Here is a 23281-nt window from a genome sequence, read left to right on the forward strand (position 1 = left end):
GGCAAAGTCAGAGAATCCAAATAGGCAAGGAAGAAGGAAGAATTTGACAACACTGATATCGTAGAAATAATGCACGAGTCGACGAACCGAGACTATGCAAGAAGGAGAAGAGAATGGTAGTCGAAGTTGAAATCTTAAGACTCGTACCAATGAGAGAATTCATCATTGTTGCACTAGGAGTAGATCCAAGAAAAAATATCAAGATTGGAATCAATCTCCCCAAGCTCATCCAAAAGCAACTAATTGCATGCCAAAAGGAAAATGCACCTTTTCGCTTGGTCCGCTAGTAACATGCCATGCATTGACCATGAGGTCACATGCCATAAACTAACCATATATCCTTCTTCTTGATGGGTTGTCGATGTCAATTTCCCAATAAATATCAAGTTAAGGACGGAAAGAGTAGTTTTTCATTTTTATGAGTGCTTAAAATTTTATGAATTGCGTTAATACATTTGTGTGAGTCACTTAAAATAGTAATTTATTTTGTTAACTATACTATTGATGTGATGTATCCATTGCCTTTTGGTCAATTGCATATGGAGGTCCTTTAAGTTTTTCGTTTTTTTCAAAGTCATCCTCTAAGTTTCAAAAGTCTCAAACAAGTCCTTTAAGTTTCAAAAGTCTCAAACAAGTCATTTTAGTTTTTGAATCGTTTCAAACAAGCCCTTTTAGAGGATGATGGTGATGATTTAGATAATAGCAACAAAGAACATTATCCACTATTTGCTATGCCTAAAAAGATGACTAATTTTAAGTGGATGTTAGGAGTCGGATTTAGTGCCAAAGATGAGTTCAAGGAATCAATTACCAACTATGCTATCTACAATATGACTTGTTTGAAACGATTCAAAAACTAAAAGGACTTGTTTGAGACTTTTGAAACTTAAAGGACGACTTTGGAAAAAATGAAAAACTTAAAAGGACATTTAGATACATTTGACCTTGCCTTTTTCATTAGCTTACCTATGCAGAAAACATGTATGACCGTTTCTATTTGGGTCTCCTTTTTAAACCATAATGTGCACTAGAGTGTTTGTAGTTATCAATCCTGCTCACGACGTCGGAGTTGTTCGCTTGTAGCCACCATGTTAGAGGAAACAAAAATTAATAAGAACCCAAGAAGAATCTATAAAGGTTGTCCCGTGAGCATAGGACAAGACATTATTATATGGAGGGTTCGGGGTTCGAATCTTAGGCACCCCATTTATTCACCTTATAAAGTAAATTCTAGCTACTAGACTACATGACAAAAAAAAAGAATCTATAAAGGCTAACCCCAAATCTTGTTTCATGGTAGCAGTAGGAACCCATCACCACCAAAAAAGAATTAAGTTGTTATAATATTTTTAAAATTAAAAATATATTAATCACAAACATTAAACAATTATTCATTAAAAAAAATTATTTTAAAAATGTAAATAATTTCTTCGTATTTTCCTATATCTCCCCACTCCAAAACTCAGTCTCCTTCTCTAAAACAAGGTCGAAGTTTATGTCGCATCTTAACTTTGTCGCGTTGTAAATCATACGGTATAGGTGTCATAGATCCTTCATCTTTTTCCTTTTTTTATATAAACAAATCACATTTTTTATGTCAAAAGAAAGCTCCATGTGAAACACACACTAACATCCATCATGCATGGAGCCCGCCATTGATTATTAATTGAATATTATATTGTATACATGTTCTGCATGCCAAAGCCACGCTCCAAACAATTCTCCATCTCTATTATTTATCCCCTTTAGAAGACGATAGATAGATGAGTTTTTTTAAAGATTTTTTTTTTTATATTACAATAATTAAATATTAATTCCCTTTTATAAAAAATTATCTATCAATAAGTGTCGACACATTAAATTACAGTTTTTATGAATATTATTACTTTTTTTAGGGAGTGAAATATTATTACGTGTATAATAGTGAAAATTTAATATGTTTTTTGGATAAAATATAAAAAATTTGGTATGATTTTTATGAACAATAAAATGATGTTTTTTCTTATAAAATAATATTTTTTAAATATAGAAATCAAGACATGACTTTCTATTTTATGAAAATGGTTGTTAATATATTGATTTAGAAAACAAATGTATCAATTTTATTGATAACTATACCATAGAAATTCTCTTTTAAAATCGGATTTAAATCATCTCATATGCAAAAAAAAAACCACTAAAATTACATTAATCTTCTCACAATTTATAAAAAGGTTTATGCTAACAAATACTTTAAAAGGCACTTGTTAATAGATTTAAGTTAAAAATTGCACTTTGTAAATTTTTTACAAGTTGATTTAACAACTTTTACCACTATTTAACACTATATTACAATTTTTATTCTCTTATTCAATGTTTCAAAGTCATTCTTTAGCATTTCATTTATAAAATTATAGGTGGGGCCGAATAAATTATAATGTTTAATGGCGAGATAACTCATGTTTCTATTTGACACAATCCAAATCCTTTAAAATCCGATCAAATGAAGTCTCATTCTCACTTTTGAAAACAACCTATAGTTATTACAAGCAAGTTCAGCCATCTTTTGACCAAACACAAACCACTCCAACAATGGCTTCCTCATCAGAAACCTCCTCAACCAACCTCCCCTTGAAACCAATCCCAGGAAGCTACGGTCTTCCCATCATCGGACCCCTCCATGACAGACATGACTACTTCTACAACCAAGGACGTGACAAATACTTCCAAACCAGAATCGAAAAATACAACTCCACTGTCCTCAAACTCAACATGCCACCAGGTGGTTTCATCGCTCCAGACCCAAAAGTCATCGCTCTTCTCGACGGTGCTTCCTTCCCCATCCTCTTCGACAACGCCAAAGTCGAAAAACGTGACGTCCTCGACGGTACTTTCATGCCTTCCACTGATTTCTTCGGTGGTTACCGTACCTGTGCTTTTCAAGATACAGCTGAACCTTCCCATAGCCTCCTCAAACGCTTCATCTTCCACATCCTTTCATCAAAACACGACACTTTCATTCCACTCTTTCAAACTAACCTAACTGAACATTTCACCGATCTTGAAAAAGAACTCGCTGGAAAACATCAAAAAGCTAGCTTCAACACTTCCATTGGAGGCATAACCTTCAACTTCCTCTTCAAACTCATCACTGACAAAAACCCTAGCGAAACTAAAATTGGTGACTCTGGTCCAACCCTAGTTCAAACATGGCTTGCAGCTCAGCTAGCTCCTTTAGCTACAGCTGGTTTACCAAAAATCTTCAACTACCTTGAAGATGTTCTCATCAGAACTATTCCGATCCCGGCATGGACAGTGAAGTCTAGCTACAATAAACTCTACGAAGGTTTAATGGAAGCTGGAACAACTGTACTTGATGAAGCTGAAAAAATGGGCATAAAAAGAGAAGAAGCTTGTCACAACCTTGTCTTCACGTTAGGGTTCAACGCTTTTGGTGGTTTAACAAACCAGTTTCCGATCTTGATCAAGTGGGTTGGATTAGCTGGTGCTGATCTACACAAAAAACTTGCTGATGAAATCAGGGCTATTGTTAGAGAAGAAGGTGGGGTGAATTTATATGCGTTGGATAAGATGACTTTGACTAAATCAACGGTGTATGAAGCTTTAAGAATTGAACCTGCTGTTCCATATCAATATGCTAAAGCTAGGGAGGATCTAGTGGTGCAGAGCCATGATGCATCTTTTGAGATCAAGAAAGGTGAAATGATCTTTGGATATCAACCGTTCGCTACAAAAGATGCTAAGATCTTTGACAAACCTGAGGATTTTATTGCTGAGAGGTTTATTGGCGATGGAGAGAAGCTGTTGAAACATGTGTTTTGGTCCAATGGACGTGAGACTGATGAGGCTACACCTGATAATAAAATCTGTCCTGCTAAGAATCTGGTGGTGCTCTTGTGTAGGTTGTATTTGGTGGAATTCTTCTTGAATTATGATACTTTTACCTTTGATTTTAAACCATCTGTTTTGGGTCCCACTATTACCATCAAGTCACTTGTTAAGGCTTCATCCACCGTCTGATCAGTGATCATCATTGATCCTTACAAGACCTACCTGCATTTCTATGGATTGAGTAATGTTTTTTTATGTTATGTTAATGTTAATCATGTAGTTACATTAAATAAAGTTCTTTTTCTGGGTGGGAACTGCACTTATTGGTATTGGAAGGATCGCTGGGTTTGTTTAATTTATTTATTGCTTTGTGTGTGACTGCTATTTATTTATATTTTGCAGAGTGACATGTTTACATTATGGTTACTAAATTGTTTTCCTGAAACTTTTTTTATCAGAAAAACGAGCATTTCACTCAAGATTTTTGGACGAAATTATCATCTCAACTAATATTTCAGGTTACTATTGCCAAGTTACTCACAACATTTTTTTTTTGTTTATGCAAATTTTAGAGTGAAAATATTAGACCCTGTAATTTCAGTAGACATTTCACTTGCTGCTCACTTGCTGCACTAGACTAGATAGTACTATTACTGACAAGCAATGGGGCCAAGTTTGTAGAACTCCATTTATGTCATTGTTATGCTTTTCCTGGAACACGGCACACTAGTACTAAAGAGTTGTTGAATCAAAAGGAAAAAAAATTAAAGCTCGGATGTATCTAAAGGTCCTTTAAGTTTTTCATTTTTTTTAAAGTGGTCTTTAAGTTTTAAAAGTCTCAAACAACTCTAGTTAGTTTTTGAATCATTTCAAACAAGTCCTATTGTAGATAACATAGTTGGTAATTGCTTAATTGAACTCATCTTTCGTACCAAATCTGCCTCCTAACACCCACTTAAAATTAGTCATCTTTTTAGGCATGACAAACGGTGGATAATGTTATTTGTTGCTATCATCTGAATCATCACCATCATCCTCTAAAATGACTTGTTTGAAACGATTCAAAAACTAAAAGGACTTGTTTGAGACTTTTAAAACTTAAAGGACCACTTTGGGACTTTTGAAACTTAAATGACGACTTTGGGAAAAACGAAAAACTTAAAGGACCTTTAGATGCATTTGACCAAAATTAAATTATGATCCGACCAATTGTCGTGTAATTATTGCATCACCAGTAATTCATCCGTGCCATTATAATTGTTTCCGTAGAGTTTTACGTGGTTCTTAACCAAATGGCGATTAGTTTGGATGATTTTAATCGTAAAATTAGTATTATTTATAAAAAAAAAAACACTCTTATTAATTGAAGTGAAATTCAATAAATAAATGTATATTAGTAGGAAAAAAATGTTGTATCAGTATTTTAAAGTGACAATTATTTTAAGATAGAGAAGAAATGATAAAGTGATAATTAAAATGAGACGGAAAGAGTACCATTTTACATGTTGCAAATTAAAGTCGTAAAATTCACATGTTGTTTGCCATGATCCATCTTAAATTGAATATAAATAAGTTTTTGTGTTCAATTATTAATTCCTGCTTCATTCATGTCAAAATAAGTGTCTTATTTGATCATTTTACACGGATTAAAAAATATATTTTACAAACTATGTTTATCCACCCAATGATCATAAATACAAATTGAGAGTATAATAATTTGAGAGTGATACACTTAATATTAATTAGAGGATAATATGTAGAAATAGAAATTAAAATTTCAATGAAAACTTAATTTAAGACAAATAGAGTAATAGAGAATCATTGCTCGGCTTTCTCTCTAGAAGATTTCTTATTAGACCCCTCCATGGTCTCCTAAAATTAAGAAATTATCTTTAATTATTAATAGTTATCTACCAGAAGTACAAAATGAAATTTTTAAAATCAACATTCGGTAGTTATCTTACAGAGGTAGAAAATGAAATTTTTTAAAAATGATCATCTGCTAGTTATCTACCGGATGTACAAAATGATAATTTTTTTAAATGAACATCCGGTAATTATCTACATGATGTGTTATTAAGAACAATTTCGTATTTTTAGGGGGCCAAAAGAGATCTGAGGGGGCCTAAAAAGAAATTTTATTCTCTCTTATATATGAGATGGACATGGACTTGGAGGAAACCATGTACACCTTTTAATCAAGGGCCCAATAATATGCACGACTTCATGGAACTGCAGAAAATTTCCACTACGTAATTTTATTTTAAATCAAATATTATATAATCCTTAAAATTTACTTTTTGTTTACATTTTCTGATTATTCAGAAAAGAAAAAAATATAATTACAAATTTATCATATTTTTACCTAATCTAATAATATGTCAAAAAAAGCATAATCCAATAATTGAATTAATACTCATTTTAAATTTTAAATCAAAATAATTAAATCAAACTTAACAAATAAAATATAAACAAATCATAAGTTAATTTGGACCGTTCGAATGTTTTTTTTTTTTTTTTGAGGGACCGTTCGAATGTTATTGTTTCTCTTTCTGCTAACGGCGAACAAGTAGAGGAGGGGTGGAAGACATATGTGAAGCAATTTTCAATAATTTTGCTTCCCATTTTCAGTTAGGTTCTACAAATCGTTCGGGTATCGATAATCTCACTTTTAATTCTTTGAATTTTCATCAAGGTGGAGATTTAATTAGACCTTTCAACCATGAGGAGGTTAAGCAGACGGTGTTAATTTCGCTCTCATCGATGAATTTGGGGTTGACTTCAAGGATTATTTTATAAGATTATGTAAGAATTCCATCACAAGGATTATTTTATAGCTCTTATTTCTAAAGTTGAAAGTCCTCAGCGGCTTGCGGATTTTAGGTCGTTCTATATATCAGGCAGCATGTACAAAGTCTTATCAAAAGTCTTGTCTAACAGGTTAAGGAAAGTTATAGGAATTTTAATTTTTGATTCTCAGTGAGCTTTCATCCATGGAAGACAAAACTTGGACGGTATTCTTATAGCTAATGAGTTAGTCATGCCCAAAAGTTAAAAAAAGGAGATGTTGTTATTCAAAGTTGGTTTTGAGAAAGCTTTTGATTTGGTGAATTGGAAATATCTTTAAATAGTGATGATAAAAATGAATTTCTCTATCCTTTGGCGAAAATGGATCATGGAATGTGTTACTACACCTTCAACTTCTGTTCCAGTTAACGGAAGTCCAACCAATGAGTTGAAATTTGAGAAAGGTCTTCGACAAGGCGACCCTATGCCACCTTTTCTATTCTTAATAGCAATTGAAGGTATTATTGTCCTTATGAAAGTTAGTATGAAGGTTGGGCTTGTCACTCGATACTCAGTTGACCGCTCATGTAGCATCTCAATCTCTCAAATACAATTTTTCGTGGCACTCTATTTTTGGGATTCAAGAGTTTGGAGAATGTTTGATCCTTGTAGTTGTTCTCATTATTTTTAGACAATTTATGGCCGTTTTTTAGCCAATTTATTGTCTTAAGGTTAATTTCAATAAGAGTATGTCGGTTGGTGTTAGTGTTGCTGCTTCTTGGTTAGTTGAGGGCGCTTCTGTTTTGAATTGTAAAACTGGACACTTACATGCCTGTTTTTCCGCTCTTTTTATTGCGCTAAAGTTTAAAAATTATAAACGGTATTTTTTTATGAAATAAACACACACACACATTAGCGTAATACTTTATATCCGTCTGTCTGCTTTTTTGTTATGCTAATGCGTATATTTATTTTTATAAAATTTTAATTTTAATTAAAAGTGTAAGTCTAGATGTCTAAAAATATTATACTTATTGGAGTCTTTATCTTCTCATTTGAGAATATTCTAGAGGTTTTAGAGTGAGTTGTTCATGGTTTGAAGAAGGCTTTGTAATTTTGATTTGATTCATTCTAATTCACTTTTTTTCTTAATAGACAAGGTCATGGGTGTTTTGAATCTCTGATGCTACAAATCATGTAATTGGGAAAAGACAGACACCTCATAGAAGTTATGGAAGCTAAAGAGTCATCTATGATTGATGCTAACTTGAGATAAGTATATAGGTTTTGCAACTCAAACACCAAGTTTGGGATAATATATGGTCTTTGAGGTAACGGGCAAAAGTTTCGGCAAAATCAAAGGATAATTGGGTTGCACCTTTTGAACTCGTATCATTACACAAAGTATCCTCAAAATAAAAACTGATAAGTCTCCATCCTCTGTTTTACAAGAAGAGCTGACATTAAAATATGAGAAGTTTTTGAAACCAATATTACTATCTCTTTTGTAAAGACTCTTTCAAGCTTCTCAATAGATTTTCCTATTACCATCCTTATTGCCCATCATAAATCATTAATTTCGTTATCAATTTATCAAAAAATCCTTTCCAAATTAGAAAACATCTCATGAGATGAGATATGTAGGAATAGTCTAAACCATTTTTTTTAAGAAATTAAAATGATATATTGCTATTAATGTCGGACTATCTTCACGGCACAAGTGTACCACAAAAGACATCTGAAATTTACACCAAATGTTCAACAAAAAGCAAAACAAATTAGCCAATACCCGCATATAAAAATGGATTTTTGCACCACATATGAAAGCTATAATGAAATGACACAAAGCTATAATGAAATGATACAAATTTAGCTTTAAACCATCAAAATGATAGAAGTTTAACATTCTCCAATAGCTGAGTCGGAGTTTTTTATTTGTTACAAAATAACATGTCATTTCTTTCCTTCCATATTGTCCATGAACAAGCAAACCAAATCAAATACAATAGAGAGCATGGAGATTTAGCAAAACCGAAGAAGTAATAACCACAATACTTTTTCTTTGAGAGAGTAATAACAACAAAACTATTATCTACAAATTCTAATTCAACTAGTAAAATATCAAAATTGTTAATCGAATGTTGTAATCAAAGTTTAAACTTGAGAACTCTCCATTTATGTATATACTTTCAATAGTTATTTCGTCAATTCAAAAAAAAAAATATCATTCACTTGAAAACTAAGCTTCTCTTTTGAACTTAGTCTTGTAGATAAATAAATGCCCTCTTAAATCTATCCACGTAGGTGGACAAATATGATTTATTTTTGGGTTCCTACATATAAGAAATATGGAGAATAGATTATGAGTTTTCTTGCTTGTAGGAATTCTCTTCCCAAAAAATAATATATGGATAATTAAACCAGCCGACATGGCTCACACGCCAGCACATCCACATGACCACATCTATTACTTGCCGATCCATAAACCTCCACGTGGTGTCTAATTCAATGATGATTCGAACAAAACAAAAAACTAGTTATATGCTTTTCATGGCCGACATGCTGCTTTAAGTAATTTAAAGTCCATAAAATAGCTTATAAAAAGTCCATAAAATATAATTTTAGTATTTTTGCACAGTTTAATTGTTTGCATTATTACTGTATTAGTACTAAATTTTAGCTTTTTCTTTTGACAATTTTAAACTTATATTTTCTAAAATATGTATTATATTACTTTTTATTTAATTCAATTTTTTTACTTTATTTCATATTATAAATCATTTTTATTATCTTTTTAATCAACAATTTAATTTACTTTAAATTATGAAAATAAAACATCGTTTTCATTGGGTCAACCAGGACTTATACAATACATTGAAAATAACATAAATTGCAACGTAACGAATCAATTAACCAGCTCATCCACTACACAGTCCTATAGTTTTTGAGTCCTCCCGCTAGATATTTCAATTTCATCATTTATTTATTTTGTTCTTTCTTGATCAATAGAAAATGTGGAACAAAATGAATTTTCAAGAAGAAGCAGTTCAGGTTATGAACTCAGATTTCAAAGACCTGAGTGAAGTTGCTAGCAGACTCGCTAATCATGCCATCAAATTCGCTGGTATAGGCTGGGGAGGTTCTTTCTTTGGATTCTTTGCTGCTGTTGCTGCTATGTACGTTACCTTTAACTCTATCCGACACCGACATATATAATTACATCGTGTCCTGAGTCGTGCTTCATAGGCTCTATCTATTAATTTATCATCATTTACCATTTTATTCATGTCTGTATTAATTCTTTCATTTTTTACAACTATATTTTTGTAAATTGATGTTATATATGTCCAACATCGTAGGTATGTTTAAGGTTGTTGTTTGTGTGTTAAAGTCCATGTCTCTCAGTTAAAATGTTTAGGATATTTTGTTTTTGCTTCTAAACCTTTGTTTCATACATTGATCAAATTGTTTTCTCGTCTGTCTGTCTTTCCTTAGAAATTTTCCCTTTATTATTGAGAAATTTGAAGTACTTGGTGTTTTTGTGGATATTTTTTAGTAATCTTTTTGTAGATTAAGTTATATTAATTTTTAAAAAAATAAAACAAGTTATTTTGGTCGGAAGGTAAATAAAGTATGGGCATAGTAATCTGGAGTTGACATACGTTCAACCTTCATGCGGCACAAGTTTAATAATTTAAAATATATATTAAGTTATATCACATCTCTGGCATGTCTAAAGTATATTTCCTCTTTGATATCATAGAAAAAGTATTTACTCCTATAGACTATAGTATATATTTCCTTTAAAAGAAACAAGTCGACAATAGATCTTAGTATGTGGAGAAGATCCATTTCTTGACAAGATATTAATATTAATGGTAGGGTAGGAGAGCCAGCTTATTCTCATGACGAAGTCGGTTGTTATCATGTTGTTTTTTTAGTGGTTAGTCTTGAATTCTTGTCACTGTCTTTGTCTTTGTCTTTGTCCCAACAAAAAGGTTAATTTATCACTGTAAAAAACCGTGTTGAATTGCCACTGTTTTATGACTTATATCTTCGAATAATACATTTGTCACGATGTTTTTTTCCGGTGTATAAGAGTATCGAACCTAGGCCACTAAAGCTGAAGGGTAGATTTTCAACTAGTAAGATAACTTGTCGCGGTGTTTTTACTGTGACTGATTATGTTAACATGTTGTCTGCAGTTATTTGTTGGTTTTGGATCGCACAAACTGGAAGACAAACATTCTTACATCACTACTCATTCCATACATTTTCTTCAGCTTGCCTTCTTTTGTTTTCTATGTCCTCAGGTGATTTAACTTTCACGCTTTGATGTTATCAAATTTGTACCTTCATTTTTGTCTAATATTATTCTACTTATTTGCATGACTACGCAGAGGAGAGATTGGAAAATGGATTGCTTTAGTTGCTGTTGTTTTAAGGCTTTTTATTCCAAAGCATTTCCCTGGTATGTTACACTTTTACTTAAACTTAACAGTATAATCCGTTTCATAGTCTATTAAAAGTTATATTAGCACCTAAATGCATGTGGAAAACTTTTTTGCACTGAATGTGCATACTAATTAAACTCTAATGTTTGATTGTCACACTATTAATAAAGAAATATTCACTTGCATTGCGCCGCTTAACACCCTTTGTTTCTCACATTCGTGTTAGGCAGTCCTATATGCTAGTATGTACTAAAACTAAGCATATACACAGCAGAGTAAGTAAGTAACACGGTGACCTTGTTGTCACGATCCACTTAGATACTCGGCAGAGTATGCAAGTGACAGAGTGACCTTGTTGTCACGATCCACTAAGATTCATCCGTTGTTGGTTCAGTTCGTCCTTTATAAAAAAACGCACGAGGAAATATTGAATATACATAATTACTCTTTCTGATTGTTTCTGCAGATTGGTTGGAGTTGCCGGGTGCTTTGATACTCTTGATTGTTGTATCTCCTGATCTAGTTGCAAGCACCTTTAGAAACGACCTAGTTGGAATAATCGTGTGCCTTGTCATTGCATGTTATTTGCTACAAGAGCATATTCGTGCATCTGGTGGTTTCAGAAACTCCTTCACTAAAGCAAATGGCGTATCAAATTCCGTTGGCATAATTCTTCTATTAGTCTACCCCGTCTGGGCACTTCTCACCTACTTTTTTTAGGCGCCGGCGTTTGAATTTGATTGTTAAGTGTGAATTAAACCTGGTGTGTTCTGTAATCATTCATTCTTTGGATGTTGATGTCAAATACTCTGTCATTGTTTGATGTATCACCTTTGTTATTTCATTTGCATGTGTAAAAATATGGAATCAAGTCTCATTGAGACACTTTTTGGCTTCATTGAATGTTATGAAATAAGAATGATGAAGGGGATTGACATAGTATCTTCATAGCTTCTTGTGTATTCGCGCGATGTAGATGATTCGCATCGATCCTTGTATTTTCTGCGGAACTTCTAACTTAAGATAATTAGTTTCCATTTCTCTTCCTTGAATTCCTAATAGAATCAAAGCAATATTAACAGGCATAGGCTCAAGAGAGCCGTGAAAATACAATGAAGTTTTTGTTCTGCACTGCAGTACCACAATCTGTCGTATTCTCATGGCTAAAATTATGAATCAGATGACAGAACAAACAATTAGGGCAAAAATAACTTCACAAGAACAAAAGAAGTAAAAAAAAACAGTAGTTGCAAGGTCCACAAAATATATAGCTTTTCAATTTTTTCAGATAATCTTATTTTGTAATCTTTTAGGAATGACTGAAGGAGCATATTATGCAGTTCCTATAATATACTGCATGTTTTGCTTATAGTTTTTTCACTTCACTTGATACAAGTTAAAATGGATTCTGAAAAACTGCCAGAAATCAGTAACAATTTATTTAATTAGCTAATAGCAAAAAAAAAGAAAAACATATTTTGGTAAAAATTGTGAATCATATCACTAATTCAATTAGTCAAAATAGCTTATAATTTTTTGAGGGAACCATAAAATAGCTTATAAAAGTCCATAAAATTAATTTTAATATATTTTAGTGTTTTTTCACATATTAATTAGTACTAAATTTGTCTTTGAAATTAATTTTAGCCTTTTCTTCTGACAATTTTAAACTCTTTTTTAAGAAGACAGTTTTAAACTTATATTTTCTAAAATATATGCTTAGTTACTTTTTACTCAATTCAATTTTAATCAGCATTGATTTGTTTTTTAAAATGAATCAAAATTAATTTTATAGCATTTAAATCAATTTTTTTGTTACATAAGTAAGATCAATTTTTGCTACGGATACTCAATCTGATTTAAGAAAATGCTTAATATTATTAATTTTCTTATAGGATTTAATATATTATAAATAATTTTTATTATCTTTTTAATCAATAATTTAATTTAAATATTAAAATAAAAGATAGTTTTCCATGGGTCAACCAGGACTTATACAATAATACATTGAAAATTATAACATAAATTGCAACGGAAGCAATCAATATACCAGCTCATACACTGCACAGTCCTAGATATTTCATCGTTGTTTATTTTGTTTTTCTTGATCAGTAGAAAATGTGGAACAGAATGAATTTTCAAGAAGAAGCAGTTCAGATTATGAACTCAGATTTCAAAGACCTGAGTGAAGCTGCTAGTAAACTCGCTAATCATGCCATCAAATTAGCTGGTGTAGGCGGCTTTGGAGCTTCTTTCTTCGGATTCTTTGCTGCTGTTGCTGCTATGTACGTTCCTTTAACTCTATCCGATACCGACACATATAATTACATTGAATTATACGTACTTCTGTCTGTGCTTCATAGACTCTATCTATTAATTTATCATCATTTGCAATTTTAATTTTATTCAAGTGTGTATGAATTCTTTCATTTTTCGAAACTATGTATATGAGTTTATTTTGTCAATTGATGTTATATATGGATTGTGTTATTTGCTTGTCCAACATCTTAGGTATGTTTAAGGTTGTTGTTTGTGTGTTCAAGTTCATGTCTCACTCAGTTAAAATGTTTAAGATATTTGTTTTTGCTTCTAAACTTTTATTTCAGACTTTGATCAAATTGTTTTCTCTTCTGTCTGTCTTACCTTAGAAATTTTCATTTTATTATTGAGAAATTTGAAGTACTTGGTGTTTTTTTGGATTTTTTTTCAATAATCTTTTTGTAGATTAAGTCAGATTAAATTTGAAAAGGAACAAATTATTGTTAGTCTGGTGAGGAGATAAATAAAATATGGTGTTGGTAATTTGAAGTTCGTCCGAATATGTATAAAATACAAAAACAAGTTCCACCTTCACATCATTGATATCATAGAAAAAGTATATACTCCTATAGTATATATTTTTCTTTAAAAGAAACAAATGGACAATAGATCTTAGTATGTGGAGAAGATCCATTTCTTGACAGCAAGATATTAATATTAATGGTAGGGTAGGAGAGCCAGCTTATTCTCATGACAAAGTTGGTAGTTATCATGTTGTTTTTTTATTAGTTAGTCTTGAATTGTTGTCATCACCATCTTTGTCCCAAAAAGAAGAAGTTATCACTGTAAAAAAAGTAATGTACTGAATTGACAACGGCAGTAAGAGTACTGTCTTTTTCCGGTGTGCAAGAGTAACGAACCTATGCCCCTAGCGTTGAAAGGTAGATTTTCAATCAAGTGATTCTAGGATAACTGACTTGTCTTTTATTTTGTGTTGTTGTATGAGAATGAATGAAATAAATTAAAAATAGTGTCATTTTTGTATTTAAAAGAAAAATATAATAAAATGATATTGTAATTTTACTAACCAGTGTCAAAGTTTCATCATGTTTTGTTGTGTAAGAAACTAAAAATGAATGAAAACTATAGTCCTTCTATGACTTCACTGATTATGTTAATATGTTCTCTGCAGATATTTGTTGGTTTTGGATCGCACAAACTGGAAGACAAACATTCTTACATCACTACTCATTCCATACATTTTCTTCAGCTTGCCTTCTTTTGTTTTCGCTGTATTCAGGTGATTTATCTTTCACGCTTTGATGTTATCAAATTTGTACCTTCATTTTTGTCTAATATTATTCTACTTATTTGCATGACTACGCAGAGGAGAGATTGGAAAATGGATTGCTTTAGTTGCTGTTGTTTTAAGGCTTTTTATTCCAAAGCATTTCCCGGGTATGTTACACTTTTACTTGAACTTAACTGTATAGTCCTTCTCAGAATAATTTGCACTTACATTGCCCTTGCGCCATATAACACCCGTTGGTTATGTACTAAAACCAAGTACAAGGAAATATTATCAGACGAGTGACATAGTATTGTAAGTGGTAGAGTGACCTTGCTGCCACGATCCACTAGATTCATCCACTGTTGATTCAATTCATTCTTCATAAAAAAAAAAAATGTGTGCGAGGAAATATTCTATACACTTAACAACCCTTCATGATTGTTTCTGCAGATTGGTTGGAGTTGCCGGGTGCTTTGATACTTTTGATTGTTGTATCTCCTGATCTAGTTGCAAGCACCTTTAGAAACGACCTTGTTGGAGTAATTGTGTGCCTTGTCATTGCATGTTATTTGCTACAAGAGCATATTCGTGCATCTGGTGGTTTCAGAAACTCCTTCACTAGAGCAAATGGCGTATCAAATTCCATTGGCATAATTCTTCTGTTAGTCTACCCCATCTGGGCACTCCTCACCATACTTTTTTAGGTGCCGGTGATTGAATTTGATTGTTAAGTGTGAATGAAATCTGTTGTGTTCTGTAATCATTCATTTGTTAGATGTTGATGTCAAATACTCGGTCATTGTTTGATGTATCACATTTGTTATTTAGTTTGCATGTGTAAAAATATGGAATCAAGTCTTATTGAGACACTTTTTGGCTTCATTAAATGTTATGAAAGTAAGAATGATGAAGAGGATTGACCTAGTATCTTCATAGCTTCTTGTGTGTTCGCGCAATATAGATGATTCGTGTTGATCCTTGTATTTTCTGCTGTTGCGCATTATTCAACATTTTGTTTCTAGTAAATGTACTACAATCTAGATCAATTTAAAATTTTAATTTCTACCGAACTTCTAACTTAAGACAATTAGTTTCCATTTCTCTTCCTTGTATTCCTAATAAAATCAAAGAATTTTTATCAAGCGTAGGCTCAAGCAATTAAGTTTTGGTTCTGTAGTACCACACTCTGTCATATATATTCTCATGGCAAAAATAACTTCACAAGAACAAAAGAAGTAAAAAAAAACAGTAGTTGCAAGGTCCACAAATATATAGCTTTTCAATTTTTTCAGATAATCTTATTTTGTAATCTTTTAGGAATGACTGAATGAGCATTTTATGCAGTTCCTATAATACACTGCATGTTTTGCTTATAGCTTTTTCACTTCACTTGATACAAATTAAAATGGATTCTGAAAAACTGCCAGAAATCAGTATAATTTATAGAATTCCTGCATGCCACCTGACTCACACCATTGCTCCCTTTGCTTCCTTGTATAGTTGATCAATACAATCCTGAAATTGTTGGCAACGAAAAACATTTTATTAATTTGTGTACATGAGTAACAATTTATATAATTAGCTAGTAGCAAAAAATGAAGATAAATTTGAACTATGATGAAATAGAAAGTTAGTAGCTATACAATATTGACCAGAGAATAAGGGACAAACCTTATAGTGCTTTAGCAACTGTGGTCTCTTCAATTTGAATGTTGGAGTTATTAGATCTCTCTCCACATCAAAGGGAACTGGTTCCAGATGAACTGCTTTTACCAGCTCAAAACCTCTAAGCTGAGAAAATCAATCATGTCAAATGTAATCACTAAGATAAAAAGGTAGCATAACATCAGAAATTAAGCACATGGTGGACATTGTATTTACATACTTGATGTTTCTGACCAGTGATGTTGAGCTCATCCAAAATATATTTTCTTGCCTTTGGATTTCCACATAAAGATTTAAAATCATCAGACAATTCATGCTTCGCTGCCCAATCCTCAAGGGCCTGTCTTTCAGGGATCACAACTGCCACCAAGAAAGATTCAAAACTATTTCCATACACCCAAATCTGCGCGCAAAATAAAAACTTCATACATTAATGGAATTGCGTGAATTTGACCATTCTTAAATCTTACTTAAACTTTTCTCATAAAAAACTTGAAATCAAACAATATATTATATGATTAATAAAGCAGAAACATACCGAAGCTATAAGAGGGCACTGCAAGTACTTGTTTTCGATATTCTCAACAGCAACATATTCTCCTTGAGACAATTTGAAGATGTTCTTTTTTCTGTCGATAATTTTCATGGCTCCATTTGGCAGCCATTCTCCAATGTCACCTGTAATGATTTTTCAAAGCCTTCTAAAACACACAATATTTATAGGCAAACTACAAACTTTAACAATCTATGATTCTAATGCGGCGTTTATTAGAGGGAAAACAAAAAGGCGGAAAGTTATAAGGTCATGACAGACCCACCGTTAATTCAAACATCTACTAAGACAGCATGAGGACTTACCTGTATGAAACCAACCATCAACCATAACCTCTTCAGTAAGATCTTGACGCTTGTGGTAACCGGAGAACAAGGTGTTCCCTCTCAGGCAAATTTCTCCACGCGGTTGACTGGAGAGTGCATCATATCCCATCTCTGGCACGGATTCAAGCCTTGCTTCAATGGCTGTCATGGGAACTCCAACCGTTCCCATCATAGAAAACACATTAGATATTGCACTGAAACACCCCGAACAACTTTCAGTGAGACCTGTAGCACCAAAATGATAATAATGGATTACCATGTAAGCACTTCAATGGAATACACTCCTCGAGAATAAAAAAGTGAAATCAAATCATCACGCTACAACAGTTGTTCTGTGTTGAGTGTTTTCATCACATTGATATAAAACAATCCACCTCTATTTTTAACCAAAGATTCAAATACTATAGTATACCATATCCTTGTGCCAATGGAGATCCAAAAGTGACCCTCAGAAACTCTTCTACGTGCCTAGACAAAGGAGCAGCCCCTGATAACAACATTCGAACTCGTCCACCCAATGTTTGTTTTATCTATCAGTAAAGTCAGCATTTCAAGTTTCAAACAAAATTTATGAACTAAAAGTCGAAATCACAGTTATAAAGTGGAGTACCTTGTCAAACACAAGCCTATCAAAGAAAGGCGCTGCTTTGTCTTGTGGAAGACCATTATTTAGATATCCCAACTTGCTGTCGAAGCATTCTAGATTAGTTAAACAATTCGATAGAAATTATAAAGGTAAGTGTCACAGAAGAGAGTTCAATGGCAAAACATACTAGTTATATGCATACTGAAACAACGCCTTTTTTATTGATCCTTCTGATGAAATTTTGTTATTGATACCTTCAAGTGCAAGTTAAGCTTATAGTCAATTTTCATATGACAATGTAGTCACACAATCAGATTTAGGATAAATTCAATGCTTAGGACATTATTAAATAAGGTATATACAACAAGATTATAGCAGTAGGCATCAGCACAAGAAGCATTATAGCCTTACCAGCGTAAACACGATCGTAAACTCGAGGAACGCCACAAAAAATAGTTGGTTTCAGTGCTTGAATATCTTCCATTAAGAATCTAATATCCTGGAAGAATCAACACAAAAATTCCATGAAGAAAATACTTTTAGAGATTGAGCCAGGAATTACTATTAAGAATGAATCTGAATCGAAAGCTTACGCCTTGCCAAAACCCAATTGAGGCGCCCTTGAAGATCGAATAGGTCACCATTATCTGGTCATATACATGAGCAAGAGGAAGAAAAGAGAAGTACACGTCGTCTTCGGTTGCCTACAAGTAGTACATAACATGTATTGGTGTCAACATTGAGAATGACATGTTAGATGTATAGAGAAACTTCTATAATAGAAATTGAAACATAAAGATTATCGTCGCTTGGCGTGATTCACACACTTATAGATAAAGAAAAACAAATGAAATAATTAATGAAGGACTTGTAAAAGTATTATTAGATGAAACAAGTGAATCATAGAGGAAATGAAATATCTTACCCCTTTGTCTGTTAGAGAAAGCATTTGGTCAACGGACAACACTTCAGACATGAAAGCTTCGTTCTTAATAACGACACCTTTTGGTTCACCAGTAGTTCCACTTGTGTACATGATTGTGCAGATGTTAGTCTTATTTTTCAATGGTAGATCCAAATCCAGACTTCCCTGGAGAAATTCAGATACAAGAAAAAATTAAATCAAAATAGAAAAATCGCCTATTTGATCACAATGGTCCGTCTTGTCAATTATAAAGTATTAACATCAATAACCAACTGAAAATTAGAGTTCCTACCAACTGAAGAAACTCTTCCCATGAGAAGCAGGATGCACCAAGTTCCTCAACTTCTTTCTTTTGTGTGGTTGAAACATTCCCAAAACTCACAATAGCTAATCCATTAAGTTACAGAAGTTAATTGGTTAGTTACCATTTACAAGATGGAATAAAAGAACCTTAGTAACAAAAGAACATAGAAAGGTTAGTCCTACTTTTAAGATTTGTACACCGCTCAAGACATGACAAAATCTGTGGAAACAAAAAAGGAAAAATAACAATTAAACAAAAGATGCTGAAAGATGTCTAAAATGGTAAGCTAATTATAGAAGGAATTTTGTGCTCCAAGGAAACAATAATGAAGAACCAGAATGTAAAAGATTGTGCTCCAAGAAATAGAATGAAACTTACAGAAGGAATTTTGCTTTGCTGCACAAAGGCTATAGAAACTTCAGCATGATTTATGATAAACTCCACAGCATTAGGTCCTGTTTATGCATAAATACATGAGACACTTACCAAACTCTTAAGTTCTTAAATTCACAAGGTGAAGGTACGAAAACACAAACCTAGGGTGTCATATAATGGGGCATATGTTACTGCATAGCTGTTACAAGCCTGCAAACACCAAATTTCAATGATTCAGCAAAGTGCTATTGCAATACTTAATAAGGCAAATCATATCATATTATAACATGTTTAACATACTAAACAGTTGCTTAATTGTAATTTTCCCTACAAAGATAAAGTGACATACCTCCATTGCAATTATCCATTCAGGACAATTGGATCCATATATGCCACAACGGTCACCCTTGTGATACAAGAAACACCAGTTAGATTAACTACATAAATTTTATAATACATAGTATAGTCTGTAAATATAGGAAGAACAGTTACAGGATTGACACCACGGCTCCTCATGGCGGAACCAATTCGGACGGCAGCATCATAAGCCTCTTCATATGTGACCCATTCATAGGTACCAGCCTGAAAATTCAATTGAATTCTCTCATAATTTATCTAATTCAACACAAAACTGATTTTGGTGGTGGTGGTGGGGTGGGGGGTATGAGGGGCTATTTGTCATAAATTCTATATGGGTCCATTATTAATGTGTTAATCAATTAGAATAATTAATATGTCAGCAATCAGCATGTGCCTATTCAATATATCCAACAAATGTTCTTTCAAAAAAATATATATCCATCAAATGTAACACAACAGTAAAATCTGTCCAAAAACAAATGTTAGTCACTAGCTAGAGTACTACTTGCACTACTTTACTTTGCTTTCTTTGATTGTATTTCTTCTATTACTGGCAATCAAATGCCTTGAGCTTGCTTGTGTAAAAAAAAATATTGAATCAAGAAACATAATCAACACAATTTTCAATTACTCTTCTTTTTTTTTTTTGGTCAAAAATTACTCTTCTATTATATTGTAATATTATGTGTCCCTACTTATAAACCTATTTTGATACAAACAAATATGTATTATCACAATATATATAAGTCCATTAATTAATAGATCCATTAGTTATTATTTCACAAAAAGGTATAATTAATTAATTAATTGACAATTTGATCACAAAATAAATTAATTTACTATTTTTTGGTGTCATTGTTTACCTAAAACATTAAGTAAATGAAATGTTGGAACATAACACAAAATAAGCAAATTTAATACACTACTAAACAACAATAGCTGAGCTAAAGCTACTCTAATCTTTTTATATATTAAAAAAAAAACATAATAAAACAAAAAAAACTACTCTAATCTAAGTAATTTAGTAATAAATTATACACATAAAAAAAAAAAAAAAACATGAATGAAAGTTACCTTTGAATCCGTTTTTTGACGCCTGCCCAGCATTGGTTTGCTAGGGCACCTTGCTGCAGAGTCCCTGCACAAAGAACCATCAAAATCAAAGTTCTCAGATGTGCACCGAATAATATCAAGACTAATCGAAAGATTATCAAATGGCCCATTAGCTCAGTTGGTTAGAGCGTCGTGCTAATAACGCGAAGGTCGCAGGTTCGAAACCTGCATGGGCCACTTTTTATCATTTTTTTTACATATTTTGTTCTTTATAGAAAACGGATTTCACTGGAGCTTTTTTGAAGTACACAATATAGATCATGAAACTTTGCATGCTAATTTTGTATTTTATGAGAAAGAAAAAACCTGAAAAAATCCCATGGAGATTGAAAATGAGAAGGTAACTCCAACAAACCATCTTTAGCATAGATGCATCTATACACAGGACCTGCTGATGGTTTTTCATGACTTGCTGGTCTTGCTTCTTCCACTTTCACTGTGTATACATCCACCATTGTTGTGATTCCCAGCTATGATGAACAACAAATGAGGTTTTTTGTTACCTTAAAGTCTATCTCTGTGGGGGAAGTAGTAGATAGATATATTAGTGAATTTAACAAGGGATGGTGTTGGCAGAGTTGGTTGAGGTGAATTAAAGCATTAAATTCCAACATTACGTTTTGGAAATGAATATAACTATTTTTCTCAGACCTGTTTTTATTATTAACCTCTTTTCTGTTGTTTTGTGACTTTGCCTGTTTTGAGTAAGCCATTCACATTATGCATTTATTTTGGCTGGGGAAGTTTGGTGAACCTTACGTACCTTTATGTTTTATTTTATTTTTGAAACAAGCTTACATAACTTTGTATATCCCATCACATGGACAAATCAAGAAACAAATTCATAAGGGTGTATTTATAACGATCTATTATAAATCATGTATTCTTTACGCGCAACTACATCTCTTCTTCAAAAGTTTTATTTGCGTTGTATTTTTTAGTTAAATTTAACTCAAAACTTCAAATCAAGAATGAAACAATCTAAACTACTCATTTAAGTGTTGTTGGATCAACAAATAAATAATAAGTAAAATATTTAGTTAAATTAATGATTTAGAAACTTGTAATTGTCTTTTATTTCCAATGAATTTCTTCAAAAATCCACAATTATCTAAAAATGGGGAGGCCAAAATTGTAAATTAGATAAAAATAGACCTAAAATTGTTTTTTGTTTTGGCCCAGTAAGAACCATGAGTTTTTTCTTTTACAATAAAATAAACTCATTCAAATATTGAAATAAAGTGAACACAATAACAATCATATCATTCATTTATTTATTTCAATAAAATGAAAATATTTCTGTTTTGGAAAATATTAATGGGTACTCTTAAGACATTGTTTAATAACTTTAAATAGTAAGTTTTTATTAAAGCTTATGCAATTAATGCATTGAAAATTAAATTTTTTGACTTTTTTAAAGAATAATTTCTTTATTAGAAATCCTTAAAAAATGTCGTTTAGACACTCGTTAGTAAGATATTTTCGTTTTTACCTTTTACTATCGAAGTGTGTGGCTAACTATAAAAGATTTGTGTATTACTTTTCCACCCTATGGCCTTCTCCCGCGCCCTGTAAAATTTTCAAAAATGCTTTTGTGCATTCCGGATTTTAAAATCCGGATTCATGTTTACAATTTTGGATTTTATAATCCGAACAATTCTTATGTATAATCAGCCATCAGACTCTCTCACATTTCAACAGTTTTGAGTTTTGCTTTTAAAAACAACAAAAAAACTAAGTAAAAAATGCTAAAAACCTGTCAAATAAAATCATATAAATATAAAAATAGTACCAAAAAATTCTAAAAATCAAATAAAACTAATGCAAATTTTTTCAGATTTTTCTGAGAATATAAAAATTAAAAATGGGTCTAAACGATGGAATTTTGGATTTTGAGGGGCGGAGTCCCGTAAGAAGTCTCTTCTAAGGGAGTCATGGTCCTTGAATCTTTTCTGATTTTCTGGGGAAGTTTCGGAGCAATCTGATCAAGTAGCCCGAAAACCCGATTTTTGACTAAGAACAGGTAACAATCACCCAAAAACATAAAGATGAGAGCTAGGAAGATTGATATTGTCCTTAAAATGACTATCCATGTTACAAACATGTTTAGAATTTGTGCTAATACATTTCGGATCATATAATCCGAACTGTTTTACCTTGAAAAAGGGTGTTTATGGGGTTTTCGGATTATGTAATCTGGAAACATCATGTAATGCGCCCTATTTTTTGAAATTTCCGGATTACAAAATCCGGAAAAATCCATTACTCATTTTTTTCACCTTTTAACAAAAAAAAAAACATCATTCCGGATTATAAAATCCGGAAACTCAATGATATTTTTGAAAAAGATGGGGCGCGCGAGGAAACCTATAGGGTAAGAAAAGTAAATCCCAAAAGATTTTTGGTTGTGTCAAATCAAATCAAGTCTAGCTCCTAACGTGTGAATTGTCAA

At 32.2% G+C, this 23281-nt stretch overlaps 3 protein-coding genes and 1 non-coding gene across 6 annotated transcripts; 3 read left to right on the forward strand and 1 right to left on the reverse strand.

Annotated features, from left to right (window-relative positions):
* The first annotated feature begins 2459 nt into the window (after positions 1 to 2459).
* On the forward strand, positions 2460 to 4310 carry LOC11407666 (allene oxide synthase 1, chloroplastic). The gene has a single exon (XM_003606812.4). The coding sequence runs from the start codon at positions 2572 to 2574 to the stop codon at positions 4018 to 4020; it is 1449 nt and encodes a 482-aa protein (XP_003606860.1). The 5' UTR covers positions 2460 to 2571; the 3' UTR covers positions 4021 to 4310.
* A 5196-nt stretch (positions 4311 to 9506) lies between these two features.
* LOC11414899 (cold-regulated 413 plasma membrane protein 1) lies at positions 9507 to 15557 on the forward strand. 3 transcript variants are annotated; one of them, XM_024782082.2, is made up of 4 exons: positions 9507 to 9794; positions 14524 to 14631; positions 14719 to 14789; positions 15073 to 15557. In XM_024782082.2, the coding sequence occupies exons 1-4, from the start codon at positions 9631 to 9633 to the stop codon at positions 15324 to 15326; spliced, it is 597 nt and encodes a 198-aa protein (XP_024637850.2). In that variant the 5' UTR covers positions 9507 to 9630; the 3' UTR covers positions 15327 to 15557. The 3 variants fall into 3 exon arrangements, with proteins under 3 accessions (XP_024637850.2, XP_003606859.3, XP_003606858.3); XM_003606811.4 differs by lacking the exons at positions 14524 to 14631; positions 14719 to 14789; positions 15073 to 15557 and adding exons at positions 10824 to 10931; positions 11019 to 11089; positions 11539 to 12018 and having other exon boundaries at positions 9511 to 9794; XM_003606810.4 differs by lacking the exon at positions 9507 to 9794 and adding an exon at positions 13097 to 13357.
* Positions 15558 to 15858: 301 nt separating this feature from the next.
* Positions 15859 to 21476, reverse strand: LOC25492683 (long chain acyl-CoA synthetase 2). Its single transcript, XM_013600875.3, has 19 exons — positions 21136 to 21476; positions 20791 to 20854; positions 19849 to 19938; positions 19706 to 19762; positions 19518 to 19566; positions 19360 to 19436; positions 19164 to 19200; positions 18970 to 19064; positions 18678 to 18842; positions 18346 to 18456; positions 18164 to 18251; positions 17940 to 18006; positions 17777 to 17852; positions 17579 to 17696; positions 17146 to 17391; positions 16826 to 16965; positions 16508 to 16690; positions 16294 to 16413; positions 15859 to 16137 (listed from the first exon to the last, which is right to left on the reverse strand). Exons 1-19 carry the CDS (start codon positions 21282 to 21284, stop codon positions 16090 to 16092), a joined length of 1980 nt encoding a protein of 659 aa, XP_013456329.1. The 5' UTR covers positions 21285 to 21476; the 3' UTR covers positions 15859 to 16089.
* TRNAI-AAU (transfer RNA isoleucine (anticodon AAU)) lies at positions 20933 to 21006 on the forward strand. The gene has a single exon. It is a non-coding gene; the product is annotated as a tRNA-Ile (tRNA).
* Positions 21477 to 23281: the final 1805 nt, after the last annotated feature.

The sequence above is a fragment of the Medicago truncatula genome, chromosome 4, assembly GCF_003473485.1.
Source record: "Medicago truncatula cultivar Jemalong A17 chromosome 4, MtrunA17r5.0-ANR, whole genome shotgun sequence".
Classification (NCBI taxonomy): Eukaryota; Viridiplantae; Streptophyta; class Magnoliopsida; order Fabales; family Fabaceae; genus Medicago; species Medicago truncatula.

Coding starts and splice junctions, on each gene's coding strand:
- LOC11407666 (XM_003606812.4), top strand. CDS start 2,572: ATGGCTTCCTCATCAGAAACCTCCTCAACCAACCTCCCCTTGAAACCA.
- LOC11414899 (XM_003606810.4), top strand. CDS start 13,191: ATGTGGAACAGAATGAATTTTCAAGAAGAAGCAGTTCAGATTATGAAC. Junction 13,358..14,523: donor TTTGCTGCTGTTGCTGCTAT/GTACGTTCCTTT, acceptor TGTTCTCTGCAG/ATATTTGTTGGTTTTGGATC. Junction 14,790..15,072: donor TATTCCAAAGCATTTCCCGG/GTATGTTACACT, acceptor TTGTTTCTGCAG/ATTGGTTGGAGTTGCCGGGT.
- LOC25492683 (XM_013600875.3), bottom strand. CDS start 21,284: ATGGTGGATGTATACACAGTGAAAGTGGAAGAAGCAAGACCAGCAAGT. Junction 19,763..19,848: donor GGAGCCGTGGTGTCAATCCT/GTAACTGTTCTT, acceptor TTGTATCACAAG/GGTGACCGTTGTGGCATATA. Junction 18,252..18,345: donor CAATTGGGTTTTGGCAAGGC/GTAAGCTTTCGA, acceptor TGATTCTTCCAG/GATATTAGATTCTTAATGGA.